Raw genomic sequence first — 14,473 nt, 5'->3', positions numbered from 1 at the left:
AAATTAAGTTCCATACATATTTTTTTTTTATTTTCAAGTCCCTTAAAATTTAATTTAAATGCGAGCTGATGTGATTTGAACAAATGTCTATTTGTATTCTTTCTAATAATTTTGAATAAATTTGAGGCTTCGAAATATCTATCTTTTATTGAAAACTGAATAAAAAAAAGGATACATTGCGACCTGTTTTAGAAATTAGTTTGTACTTTCATTTCGGAGGGAATCTGAAAATCACTAAGCTGGGAAAAGATCCATTTGGAAGATGATTTTTGTTTTTTGAAAAAACAAGGTTTAATTAAAAAACAATAAAAAAAAAAGCTATGATTTAGTAAAATGTCTGTAAAAATTCTTCCTCAGATATGTTAAAACGGCAAGTGAATAAGGAAACTTAACGGCTGACCTTATGGCTCATTGGTCTAATTAACCACTTCATTCTCGAAAGTTTTTTATTTTTATTTATTTATTTGTCTAATATATACATTTCAGGTAATGTGAAACTTGCGTGATAATTAAACTCCCAACTTTTCTAAACTACAGAAAAAAAAAAAACAATAATCTTGACCATTCCCTTTTTTTTTTTTTAATATTAAATGGAGTCTGTTTCTTCGATTCGATTACAGTTCTGGAAACCGAGGGAGAAGCGTCGGACTCGGCGGCGCCGCCGGAGCAATCCCAAGAGGAGCGAAGTCTTCTGGAAACCGAGGGAGAAGCGTCGGAATCGGCTCCCATGCCGGAGCAATCCCAAGAGGACCGAAGTCTTCGTAGTACGACTCCCACGGCACGTCCTCATCCCACATTTGCTCCTCCGCCTCGGCCTTCGCCTCACCCGGAAGCAGCGGAGCGCGGCAGAGCGGGCACGTCCGCCGCTCGTGCTCCAGCCACTGGTCGAGGCACCCGCGGTGGAATAGGTGGCGGCAGTTGCTCAGCAGCCGGACCTCCTCCTCCGCCCCGAACTCGCACAGACACACCACGCAGCCGCTCCCTCCTCCTCCTCCTCCTCCCGGTTCGAACTCCCCCAGCTCTCTGAACCGCACAGCCGGGAGAGCCTCCCGTATCCTTGCCGCCGACGCCGGTTGGAATTGTCGGAGCAGCGCGGCGGCGTTCGTTTCAACGAAGGGGACGTCGTCGTCGTCGAGGAGGTCTCCGAGGCCGACCGCTTCGAAGGCGCGGAGGAGGAACCTCCGCAGGTAGCCGAGGAGCAGGACCACGTTGAGGAGAACCTTTGGCAACTGCAGCAGGTCGGTGTAGGCCACCGGGAACCCCATGCTCAGTCACTTCTCCGGCGACTCAAGATTTGATTTTTATGCTCCCTCTTCTTCTCTTCTCTTCTCGTAATTTGGGGAAATCAGGATGTGACGAGAGATCGCAACAGCGTAATTTCGACGCATTTCTCCTCTGCTACTCTCTTTTCTTTTTTCCTCTTTTCTGTTTTATGCATCTCTTCTCATGGCAATTTATACAGAAGAGCATCACCATGGCAGGGCAGGGCAGGACAATTTCAACAATTTAAGGGACCTCATTTTAAAAGTTTTCAAGACAGTGACTTCTCCCCTTGTCAATTCCCTGAGGATAGATAATAATAAATAATATTGGTACTAGAAATGAAAATTTAAAACAAATTTCTTTTTATAGTGGAGAGAAGAATTATATGAGAGGGGAGAGAGAGGACATACAGCTTGTCTCTACTCGAATTAGTGTGGATGTCCTTTATAGGTAATTGATGATGGCTATTTGTTTTTTTTTAAATTTAAAAATAGCCCTCGAAAATTTTACTATATTATTTATATACATATAATATAAAAAATCTCAAACTAAAAAATTCTTAAGGAATTATTATTTTGATTTAAAATATCTTCTTCTACCATTTATATGTGCTATTAATTGACATAATTTATGACATGCACTAATGTCATATTAAATCATAGAATTTATTTTCATAATGGATGAGCTGTATCATTATGATATTTTATTGGGCACTAGTCTTTTTTATTTTATGTGATCCTAATTTCATAAAATAATCCTACTTTTCTTATATGTATATTTTATCTCTCCTGGGCTAATAATAATAAAATTAAATTGGGTTATTTTATTCGACATAAATTAGTTTACTAGTAAATTTTCTTATATTTCAATAAACTTATTAGTTAGGAAAATAATGGAGTCGTGATTTTTGGGGGAGAGAATTGAATGGTGCAGATTCATTGCATTGCAAATGCAATGGAGTTTTGTTCATAGCCGCCACATATCGCTATCAAGGTCGTGACCACATTTACTGTCTCGAAACAAATGTTAATGTGGTGATAAAATTAAAGGTCAGCAACTGTGGGTAGTTACGAGGCATTGCATCTAATCACATTTGTATGGCCAAATATGCATAGAATATGAAGCATGAGGAGCACGCGGCTGGTACCGACCTGATCACATCCGTTGAATCTGGGAAAACATGCATGCACATCAATGCTAATGTCACGGACTCGCACTTGCGTGTCAAGTGACCTGATCGATCAATCATCGACACTGGAGCTGTACGATCAAACTTTAAAAAAATATATATATCAGAGATGGAACTGAACTATGTTTGGAATTTGGATAAGGTTTTCATGGCACTACTTTAATATGGAACTGAAGAAATGAACCATAGTCCTCTCTCGGGACGATACAATGATTGAGCTATTCAAATTTATTATTTAATTGATTTTATATATATTAAATGAATATAAATAAATTTTTATCAAATTAAATATTAAATTTATTCATGAATTTATAATTTATTTACGGCACTAATTAGGGATGCACTGAGGAATCTTCAATAATTGAAATCCTCCTTAAATCCAACAGCACGAACAGTCCAAAGTAGGCGTGCAAACAACCTACCGACGGACATGTGGCTCCAGCCCAGTGCTCAGTGGCCGGTGGCGCAGTGGGCAGCGCCCAGTGCTGCCATAAAGGGACGTGGTAGGATCCCATTTTGGAGGGGAGGGCCATCTGTTGTGTTGTCCTCCAGCTATTTTCATAGATTCAGAGAATGGTTCAAATATGAAACGATGAGGCCAACCCAAATGATTGATATCTGTAGTTGTATTCCTGTTACAAAATACATGATTAGTTAGTTAGCTAAAGGTCATGTACAAGGTATGGAACTTGGAAGTGTATTTTATCTTTCTTATTCGTTTTTATATATATAAACAGCTCCTAGCAATTTTGCGTTCAGAGAAAAAAAAATAACGAATATTCCCGATTTTCCACTAGAAGGATACTCTCAAATAGAAACACAATTAATGACGGAATTAAATTTCATCATTAATAAGGGATCGAAAATTATATTGATAGTTAATTTAGTGATAAAGTTTAAAGTTTACTGTTAATTTTGATAATATTCATATTTAACCTATTTAATTAGTCTATAGAATATTAAGCTTGTCGTTATTTTAGTGACAGAATTAAGGGGGCGTTTGGTTTAGGGAAATAGGAGTGGGGAATGAGAATGAGAATGAGAATCATTGATTGTCATTGTTAATGTTTGGATTATAGGAATAGGAATAGGAATAAGGGAATGAATCCTTGAAATTGGATAATAACTCATTCCCATGTACCTCCCCTTCAATGAGCCATTACCCTATTTTCATCAATCAAAATATTCTCTTATTCCAAAAATACCCTTGACTTAAAACTAAAATTTTCTCCCTTAATATCAAATATCAAAATTTATTTATTTATTTTTTCTTCATATCACTTCTCTCTCCTTGTTCTCTCTCATCATTTTATTACACACTTTCTCTCTCCTATCACACTCTCTTTCCTCTTTTTTCTCATTACACTTTCTCTCTCATCATACTTTCTCTCTCCTCAATCTCTTCCATCACACTCTTTTTCTTCTTTTTTTCATCATACTTTCTCTCTCATCATACTTTCTCTCTCCTCAATCTCTCCCATCACACTCTTTTCTCTTTTTTTTTTCTCATCACACTTTCGCTCTCATCATATTTTCTCTCTTCTCAATCTCTCTTGTCACACTCCCTCTTTTTTTTTTCCTCAACACACTTTCTCTCTCATCATCTCTCCCATCACACTCACTGTTCTCTTTTTTTCTCATTACACTTTCTCTCTCATCATACTTTCTCTCTCCTCAATCTCTCTCATCACACACTCTCTCTTCCTCATTTTTTCTCATTACATTTTCTATCTCTTCATCCTCTCCCATCATAATTTCTTTCACATCATATTTTATCTCTCATCTTCTCTCATCATGCTCTCTTCTATCACATTCTCTTTTCTCATTTTCTCTCATCACACTTTTTCTCTCTTCATTCTTTCTCATCACACTTTCTCTCTCATCATTCTCTTTCATCATATTTTTCTCTCACATTCATCTTTCTCTCACATCTAATTTTTTTCTCTTATTTTTCTTTAAGGGTAAAAAAGGAAATATTGATTTATTCCGATAGAAAGTATGCAACTAACCAAACATTGCTTTTAAGAGTGATATCCATGCTCAGACACATTCCCATTCCACAATACAATGATTCCCATTCCGATTCTCATTCCCATGCTCATACCAAACGCCCCCTAAGTTTCTGTTGCTAAAATAGTGACGATTAAATTTCGTGGGTAAAATAGCGACGTAATTACATTTCGTCGCTAAAATATCGATGACAACTTAATTTCGTTGCTAAGACAATAACTTAATTCCTTTATTATTTTAGTGATCAAAATTAGAGGTCAGATTTCTAATTTTGATTCCCCGCCCCTCTTCCTCTTCGATCCGATTTTCTCCTCTCTGATCTCCAATAACCTTCTCTCATCTCCGATCTCCTGCACACAACCTTTTCTTATCTCCGATCTTCGGCACACAACCTCCTCGCCTCCCGAATCTCCTACACGCCTCCCATCAGTACACTCCTCTCCCCTTCTCATCAGTCGTGAGGCCAAGCACAATCTCCAACGCGAGCTCACTTGACCATGAGCTTGACCATAGCCTTAGCCCTGGCCCCGAGCTTGGTAAGCCAAGAGCTTGGCCATGGCCTCAGCTAACTTTGGTCGCAAGCTTGGTCGACCAAGAGTGTCGACCAAGAGTTCGGTCATGCCTTAGTCCTGGTCGCGAGCTCAGCCCCGAGCTCGAAAATAGGTCGCCAGTCCAACCGCGACCTCATTCTTGGTAGAGTGACCGCACAGCCCTAGCTAGGTGCACATGAAGCCCTAGTTGGGTATGTTGGTCAGGCGGGCGTAAAACTCTAATATTTGATTGTTGTTTGTGCATACTTTTATTTGATTATTGATCTCATAATGTTGTTTGTGCATACTTCTCTATTTGGCATTTTTTGTGTAGACTTTGGCAGTTTCTTTGGAGACAATCTAGCTTTTTTGTGCACCGGTTTAGAGATTTCATGAATGGTTATTTATTGATAATATTAGGTTTTATTGATTTAATTAAGCTTACGTTTAAACTATATGTTTACGTAGTTTTACACATTTAATAATGTTGTAAATTTATTTCTCATTATATTACAATGTATATGAATAAAACTTTAATGTACAATAGGTTAGAAAAAATAGATTTATCATTGAAAAATATTTTGATGGAGTTAAAAAGTTTGTGCACTTTACTAAGCGTCATCCAAACTGCATGGATAGTGATAAGTTATGTTGTTCGTGTAATCATTGTAAATGTAGAAATATAACTTTTCGTGATGAGGATACCGTGAAAGTATATCTATGTAGAAATAGTTTTGTTCTAAATTGCTATAACTGGTACTGTCATAGAAAGCGTTATTTGTTTGAGTCTATTGGACCTTCTGTTGTTTGATCATCTGACCCTATTGCTTAAGAGGAATTATTCTAATGATAATGTAATGTGATCAATGATTTATGATGTACTGAATGCAGTTAATCACTCAAATATAGATGAAATATGTGTTGGGGCAATTTCCCTAGGTCAAGTTTGACCAGTTTGACTAAGCTTGAGTTGAGTCAAGCTTGAGTCGAGATTTGAGTTTTGATTTTTGACAATATATGGAGATTGCTAGGGTAATCATCCGGTTGTGGAGATGGTCAAAGGGTTGACCAGGTTGATAAGAAGACAAGTCAAGTAGGTCAGGGATGACAGGAGACTTGACTGGGAAGTCCTAACTGGAGTTTAGGCAGTGATGAAAGTCTTAACTGGAGGTTAGGCATATGGAAGTCCTAACTGGAGTTTAGGCAGTGGTGAAAGTCCTAACTGGAGGTTAGGCGTATGGAAAGTCCTAACTGGAGGTTAGGCAAATTGGAAAGTCCAAGTGTGATCTTGGCAAAGGAGAAAGTCCTGATGATGAGCCAGACATTTGGGAAGTCTTGGTGAGGAGCCAGGCAACTGAAAGTCCAAGTGTGATCTTGGCAAAGGAGAAAGTCCTGGTGAGGAGCCAGACATTTGGGAAGTCCTGGTGAGGAGTCAGGCAACTGAAAGTCCAAGTGTGATCTTGGCAAAGGAGAAAGTCCTGGTGAGGAGCCAGGCAACGGAAAGTCCAAGTGTGATCTAGCAAAGGGTGTAAGTCCAAGCATGTGGTCTTGGCATGGTAAGTCCTAGTGTGACTTCGCGAGGAGAACTCGACAACTAGGATGAGGCCGAAGGAAGCTCCTGAAGGCAAGGCGTGAAGGATGGGAGATATCCGAGGGATGCAAGGCTGATGGAGGAGGCTAGAAGGTTAGTTCGAAATTGGTCGGGTGTGGGCCAAATGCTAGGCATGGAGACCCAACAGGTCACGGTTGACCAGGAGTTGGGTTGGAGATTTTGAACTTGAGTTTGAGTCAAGTCCAGGCTGGTCAATCGATCGGGCGATCGATTGAACCAGAGTCCAATCGATCAGTTGATCGATTGGGGTGTGCTGCGATTGTGGGAAGGCCCAATCGATCGGTTGATCGATTGGGATGTGGAATCGCGAGCACAGAGGCTTTCCCAATCGATCGGGCGATCGATTGGGAGCTGCCAATCAATCGGTCGATCAATTGGGCAGTAGAAACTCTCGCGCGGACGCGAGAGCACAGAAAGATTCTGAATCGATCGGGCGATCGATTCAGGCAGTCCTAATCGATCGATCGATCGGGAAGTGATCGTTGCACAGGAAACGAGCGATGGACGGCTGGGATGGAGCGGTGTTGACATGGCAATCGATTGAGGTTGATTTGGATCGATTGGGAGCACAGGATATAGCCGTTGCGGAGCGTTTTCTCCATAGAACTTTGCATTCTCCTGCGGTTTTTCTGTGATTTTCACCAGCGATCTTCTCCGAGATTCTTGCCAGTTCTTGAGGGTTCTTGGAGTGCATCTCCAAGATTCAAGAGGCAACAACAACAAACAACAAGTAAGTAAGAAGAAGGGTGTATTTCAGTTGTATTCTTGTATTCTCTTCTTGTGTGAGTGTTGTAGTGTTGTGTGTGTTTGTACGAGGCTTCTCCGCCTTCGGCTGCGACCGAGAAGGAGTATTTCATAATGGAGGAGTGAGTCGATGTGTGGATCCTTAGATTAGTCACCTCTTCTTAAGGTGGATACCAAGTAAACCCTAGGTGTTAGCGTTTTGGATTGTTGTGTCTTTCTTTCTACTGCATATCAACAAGACGAAGCAAACGACGCAAGGAGCGCGACGAAACACTATTCACCCCCCCTCTAGCAGGCACAAAGGTCCCAATAATATCAACACCTGAAGTTCAAAAAATATATGACATGTTAAAAACTAATGAAAGAGAAGTGTGAAAAGATATTCCTTTTGATCACTCCCAATCATCAACTATTACAAGACTATTGAACATCAAGATATAACATCATTTCTTAGAATGATGTTATCATAATATTTGTCAATCGATATCAGAGTTACTCATGTTGATAACATAATGGGCGATAACTTCTATAGTACAAAGAAATTGGTAAGTAGTTTATGTTTGTCTGTAAAAAAGATTTATTATTGTATAAATAAATGCATGATCTTTTAGAATAAAAATAGTGAATTTATTGAAAGCAGAATGTGAAATCACCCTCGTTCTAAGTAGCATAGTTGCATATCAAGAAAGAAGAAGAAGAATTTGGCATGGAAAGTTATGTATTACTTTCCGTTAACTACTAGATTGCAACACTTATATGCATTTACCGTAATAGCAAGCCACATGAGGTGGCATCATGAGCATGTACATGAAGAAGATATAATGTGTCATCCTTCTGACTCCCTTGTATGGAAACATCTTGATACAATATTTCTCTCCTTTGCAATGTAGCACGTAATGTGAGATTGGACTTTCAACGGATAGATTTCAACCCTTTGGTCAATCTTAACAATAATGTTTATCTTGTCTAGTTATATTAATACCATATAATTTACCATCATGGATGTGCATAAAAGATGAAAACATGCTCTTTATTATTGTCTTATTAATTACAGGTCTAAAGAATCTGAAAGAGAAGATAATTTTTTTTTATAACCTCTGATTGTCGAGCTGAATAAATTATGGAATTTAGAGTCAAAAACTTATGATGTTGCAAGTAATACTAATTTTTCTTGCATGCTGCTTTATTATGGATGATTAGTAATTTTCGAGTATACTCAATGTTGTCATAATAGAGTACGGCTGGTAAGTTAACATGTCTATATTGTATAACAGAGTCTGATATATTTTTATTACCTTACAATGGAAAGATATCTTGGTTTAATAATTTTTATATATTTTTACCAATTGAGCACTCTTTTAGGTGAAATAAGAAAAAAAATTATAAAGAATAAATGGTCAAAAAACTTTCACCAATAATCAAGTCAGGTGAAGAAATTATTGAGGAAATAGATAGCTATAGAGATTTCTACTAGTAACTCAGGTGGTTCTGATAATATAAATAAATATATTGTTAGAGTATGCAAGTGTGGTTGGAAGAAAAGAAATATATTTTGGGAGTTGCAATATTAGAAGTATCTACTCATTCATTTGACATAATTTATATGTAATGCATGTTGAATTTTTTTTTTATAATATCTTTAATATTATGATGAATATTCCTGAAAAACTAAAGACACAATAAAATCACGTGAGAAATTAAAAGAATTAGTTAGCAGACCTGAGTTGCATTAGAATGAAACAACCAATAAATTTTCAAAGACTTGTTATATATTGGACAAAAAAAAGTGAGCAAGTTTTATGTAGCTGGCTGAAAGAAATTAAATTTTCTGATGAATATGACTCGAATATAGCTTAATGTGTGGATATTAATAAATTAAAAATATTTGGAATGAAAAGTCATGACTGTAACATGTTCATGCAAAAACTTATTCCAATAGTTTTCCACGACCTACTTCCAAATAATGTTTAACAAATACTTACAAAATAATGTTTAACAAACACTTACAAAATTGAGTCTGTTTTTTAGAGATTTGACATCGACGGTTATTATAATGGACGATATTCTTGGGCTAAAAATAGACATTTCTCTTATACTATGTAAACTTGAGCGCATATTCCCACCTAACTTTATTTATTCAATAGAACATCTAGTAGTTCATTTACTTTACGAGGCATGACTAGCTGGTCCTGTGTAATACAGATAGATGTATCCATTTGAATAATTTTTTAGGAGATTAAAGAATAATATTCGTAACAAAGCAAGAGTTGAGAAGTTTTAATATGTAATTCTTTATTTGGTTGAAAATATATTCTTTTTGCTTATATTTTTTTTTGTTGATAATGTGAAAATTAGACATTGCAAGTGTCATCAAATTTCTGATGATACTCAATCAATAGACTCAGAGATACTTTCTATTTTCAAGTTTCCTTGTAAACCAATAGGCGCATCTGTTTGTAGATGATTAAATAAAAAAAATATCATGTAACAAGAACATATATACTCCTGAACTGTGACAAAGTCAAACCCTACATAAAAGTGAGTTAACTTTTATATTCAAATATTTATCCCCTCATGCTTGTTTGTTATACTATATGTCTTAAAATTACCTTACTTGACAGCTTATACAAATAATAACTACAACTACAAAATCTATCAATAGATGTAAGTGAGGTAGAGAAAAAGTTAGAGACGAAATTTAGTAGTTTGAAATATATGTAAGTTAGATACTAAATTATTTTCTCCAAATATATTATATAATTAATAATTTATATCATAACTATCATTTTAGGTGAAGGTCTATAGATCAAATATGCAAGATAAAAGGATAATAGATTTAGCATCAAGAACTCTCTGTAATATAAAAGTCTATTCCGGTTACTATGTTAATGACTTTAAATTTCACGTGGCACAACGCGATTCACACACATTGACTTATAATTTGAGTGTTTGAGTAAAAGGAATTATCAACAACATTAATATTGAATTTGATTATTATGGTAGATTTTGCGAAATCATTGTGGTTTAATATCCTACTTTACCTGATCCGGCGGTAAGAATGGGGGGCCCACCTTCTGAAGGGTCCCAGCCTAAGGACGGATGGAGGGCTGGCCAAGCGGGTAATGGTCCGAGCGGAGCTACAGATAACCCATCCATGGGCTTGGGTTTCCGACGCCAAGGCAGGAGGATCGAAGGGCCGAGCGGGAGTCCGCTCGGCTGGGACCAAAGGGCCGAGCGGGTTGTCCGTTCGGCCAAGATAAGGGCGAGGGTACAAAGGTGGCCGAGCGGCCTATGCGCTCGGCATGAGATATGGGATATCAGCAGAAGCATGTCTGACGATTAGGCCGTACACAAGATCGCACGATGGAGGATCTCGCCGTCACATCATGGAGAGGTGGATACAGTAACGGTATGGCCTTAGGGATGTCCTTCTGACAGACCCATACCTGGGCATGATCGAAAGCATGTGATCGCTTCGATTGGCGTGCTCAGGCTTCTTCAATAGGTCTATATAAGGCCCTCATTTCTTCACCGGAGGTATGGGCATCTAGATCTCTGAAGCCACTTCCTTTGTTATTCCTCGCCTGACTTGAGCGTCGGAGGGTCGTCGCCGGGACACCCCTCCCGGCTCGGTTTTGTTGCAGGTTCGCCGGAGCACTCGAGGATCCAGCAGGGAGCGCCACGTCCCCAGCGTCCGTTGACTCCTGATTCGGACAGGATCAATTTGGCGCCGTCTGTGGGAACGCACCTGCATCCGAGCAGAGGCAATGGACGAGGCTGGAAGACTACACACCGTGGCACTCTCACAAGAGGAGTTTGACGCTATAGTCGAGGCGAGGGCAGCCAAGATAGTGGAGCAGCAAAAGGAGAAAGCACAAGCTGAGCGAGCGCAACAGCAAACAACCTCAGCTTCAGCAGGCCGGGCGGCGCAAGCAGACCGCCTGGAATATGTTTCAATAGGAGGGTTCCCTCGGGCTCTCTTCCGTACTCCCCCAGAAACCGCACCCGCCCACGGGGAGCAAGGATCTTCGTCCGATGAGCCTCCCGTTCGGGATCATAGAAAGGGCAAAGCTCCCCGAGCGGACGCGCCACCCGAGCAGGTTCACCGGCAATTCTCTGAAGCCATACATCGGGATCCGCTACCAAAATATTATACATCACCGCCGATCGGAGCTTACAATGGAATGACCGACCCCGACGATCATTTGGGGAAGTTCGACAGCATCGCCACCTTGAATCAGTACTCCGATGGCGTAAAGTGCCGGGTATTTCTCACCACTCTATCGGAATCTGCACATAGGTGGTTTCGGAGACTGTCGGACGGCTCTATCACTAGCTTCCAGGAGTTCCGAACGGCATTTCTTCATCACTTTGCGAGCAGCCGACGTTATCAAAGGACAAGCGTCAGCCTGTTCACCGTCAAACAAGGACCAAGAGAATCTCTCCGGGCGTATATACAGCGATTTAATCAAGTAGCGATGGACATCCCCACAGCCGCTTCGGAGACAATGGTGAACGCATTCACGCAAGGCCTCGTGGAAGGGGACTTCTTCCGCGCGCTCATTCGCAAACCGCCCAAAGACTACGACCACATGCTGCACCGGGCGAATGAGTATATAAATGTGGAAGAGGCGGAGGCTGCCCGACGGAAGGGAACTCATGCCGAACGTCCGGCCCAAGCCGAACGGAAGCAGCCCGCTGCCCATCAGCCACCAAGAGGGCCAAGAGTTGAGGCATCCCGGGCGCATCATACGAAGTCCCCGGTGGTCCAAGAGGTAGCGGCCGAGCGGCCAAGGATGAAGAAAAAGAGGGTATGGACTCCAATGTTTTGCTCTTTCCATAATACTGACTCTCACAACACCCGCGATTGTCGGGGCTTGCCTTCAATCACCCACCCCGTGCGACGGGGTGGCCCTCGTCGATCACCTTCGCCCGACCGCCGACAGCGTCAGCAAGAGTCCGGTCGACGAACATATAGGAGATCTCCCGAAAGGCGTTTCCCTCCAAGGCATGAAGATCGTTCTCGAAGGTCCAATGAGCGACCTAGGCAGTCCGCTCGGGAAGAGGAGAATAGAAACAACATCTCCCGGGGAGAAATCAATATCATTGCGGGTGGGCCGACCGGAGGAGATTCACACAGAGCAAGAAAAGCAAGCGCTCGGCAGCTCAGAATCCATGAGGTGGGTTGCAGCCAAGAAAGGGCGAGCGGACCCGAGATCAGTTTCGAGCCCAAGGATCTTGAGGGAGTTGAAGTGCCGCATGATGATGCCCTTATCATCAAAGCGGTAATAGCCAACTACACCATCCACCGTATCTTCATTGACACTGGCAGCTCGGTCAACATCATCTTCAGAAAGGCCTTTGATCAACTACAAATCGATCAAGCCGAGCTGCTGCCCATGACAACCCCCCTCTACGGGTTTACGGGCAATGAGGTTCTTCCGGTCGGACAGGTAAGACTGGCTATCTCCTTAGGGGAAAAACCGCTCCGGAGAACGAGGACAACAAACTTTGTGGTGGTCGACTCTCCTTCATTCTACAACGTGATATTGGGGCGACCGGCGTTAAGCGAATTTCGAGCTGCTGTGTCGACATTCTACCAGAAGATCAAATTCTCGATCGAGGACAAAGTCGGCGAAGTACGAGGAGATCAATTAGCCGCTCGGAAATGCTATGTGGAAACAGTCCTAGCTGAATCCAGCACCGCTCGAAAGTCTCCACGGATCGGGGTGCACGCCATAACCGAGAAGCCTCCTGCCTTAATTTATGATGAAAAGGAGGAAGTGCAGATTCATCCGAGCCGACCGGAGGCCACAACCTTTATTGCCGCCGACCTGGAGGACGAACAGAAAGAAGAGGTGGTCAAATGCCTCCAGAGGAATCATGACGTCTTCGCCTGGTCGACACATGAGCTGCCCGGTGTCTCCCCCAGCATAGCCCAACATAAGCTTCACGTCCGACCGGACGCTCGGCCAGTAAAACAAAGAAGAAGAGATTTCAGCGTCGAGCAGAATATTATCATTCGAGCAGAGGTAGAAAGACTCTTAGAAGCCGGCCACATACGGGAGGTTCAATTCCCAAGCTGGTTAGCAAATGTGGTGCTCGTCTCCAAGCCGGGCAACAAATGGAGGGTGTGCATCGACTTCAGAGATCTGAATAAAGCCTGCCCGAAGGATTTCTACCCTCTGCCCCGAATCGATCAGCTCGTAGATTCTACAGTCGGATGCGAGCTTATATGTATGCTGGACGCCTATCAGGGCACTCGCCCCGGAAGATCAGGAAAAAGTTAGCTTCGTTACACCGGACGGGACGTATTGCTATACGGTGATGCCGTTCGGGCTGAAGAATGCCGGAGCAACATATCAAAGATTGATGAATAGGGTCTTCCGCGAGCAAATCGGACATAACCTGGAGGTATATGTAGATGACATCCTCATCAAATCTTTCCGAGCGGCCACTTTATGCAAAGATATGGAAGAAACCTTCCATACACTCAGAAAATATGGGGTCAAGCTCAATCCTCATAAGTGTTTGTTCGGCGCCAAAGGAGGACGCTTCTTGGGCTATATTGTGACCGAGCGGGGTATTGAAGCTAATCCTAGCAAAGTGAAGGCTCTTCAGGACATGCCACCGCCCAAAAATATGAGGGAAGTACAGAGGCTGACCGGTCGGATTACAGCGCTATCACGCTTCATCTCTAAGACTGCCGATCGGAGCCTTCCGTTCTTCAAAATCCTCCGCAAAGCTACAAAGTTCCAATGGAATGAAGACTGCGATCGGGCCTTTGAAGAACTGAAGACGTACTTAAGTTCCCTACCTGTGTTGGCCAAGCCAACTGTCGGCGAGCCGTTGCACATTTATTTATCCTCAACCGAGCATGCTGTGGGATCGGCGTTAGTCCGGTCGAGATGTGAGGAGCAACCTGTATATTTCCTTAGTCATATCTTGAAAGATGTTGAAACCCGCTACACCGGACTCGAGAAGTTGGCCTTTGCTTTGATTCTTGCCGCTCGGAGGCTTCGTCCTTATTTCTTGGCGCACACAATTATCGTCAAGACCAATAGCCCGTTGGGACGAGTGCTTTTGAACCCAGAAGCTTCCGGACGGCTCATCAAATGGACAACC

The 14,473-nt window shown here is 41.7% G+C and overlaps 1 protein-coding gene across 1 annotated transcript; it reads right to left on the bottom strand.

Annotated features, from left to right (window-relative positions):
- Positions 1-432: 432 nt before the first annotated feature.
- Positions 433-1,444, bottom strand: LOC122024227 (brassinosteroid-responsive RING protein 1-like). The gene has a single exon (XM_042582792.1). The coding sequence runs from the start codon at positions 1,263-1,265 to the stop codon at positions 615-617; it is 651 nt and encodes a 216-aa protein (XP_042438726.1). The 5' UTR covers positions 1,266-1,444; the 3' UTR covers positions 433-614.
- Positions 1,445-14,473: the final 13,029 nt, after the last annotated feature.

This window comes from Zingiber officinale, chromosome 9B (assembly GCF_018446385.1).
Source record: "Zingiber officinale cultivar Zhangliang chromosome 9B, Zo_v1.1, whole genome shotgun sequence".
Classification (NCBI taxonomy): Eukaryota; Viridiplantae; Streptophyta; class Magnoliopsida; order Zingiberales; family Zingiberaceae; genus Zingiber; species Zingiber officinale.
The sequence above is the reverse complement of the archived record's forward strand: the minus strand, read 5'-3'. Positions and strand labels throughout refer to the sequence as shown.

Bases quoted from the DNA above. Each gene is read 5' to 3' on its own strand.
- LOC122024227 (XM_042582792.1), bottom strand. From the start codon at position 1,265: ATGGGGTTCCCGGTGGCCTACACCGACCTGCTGCAGTTGCCAAAGGTT.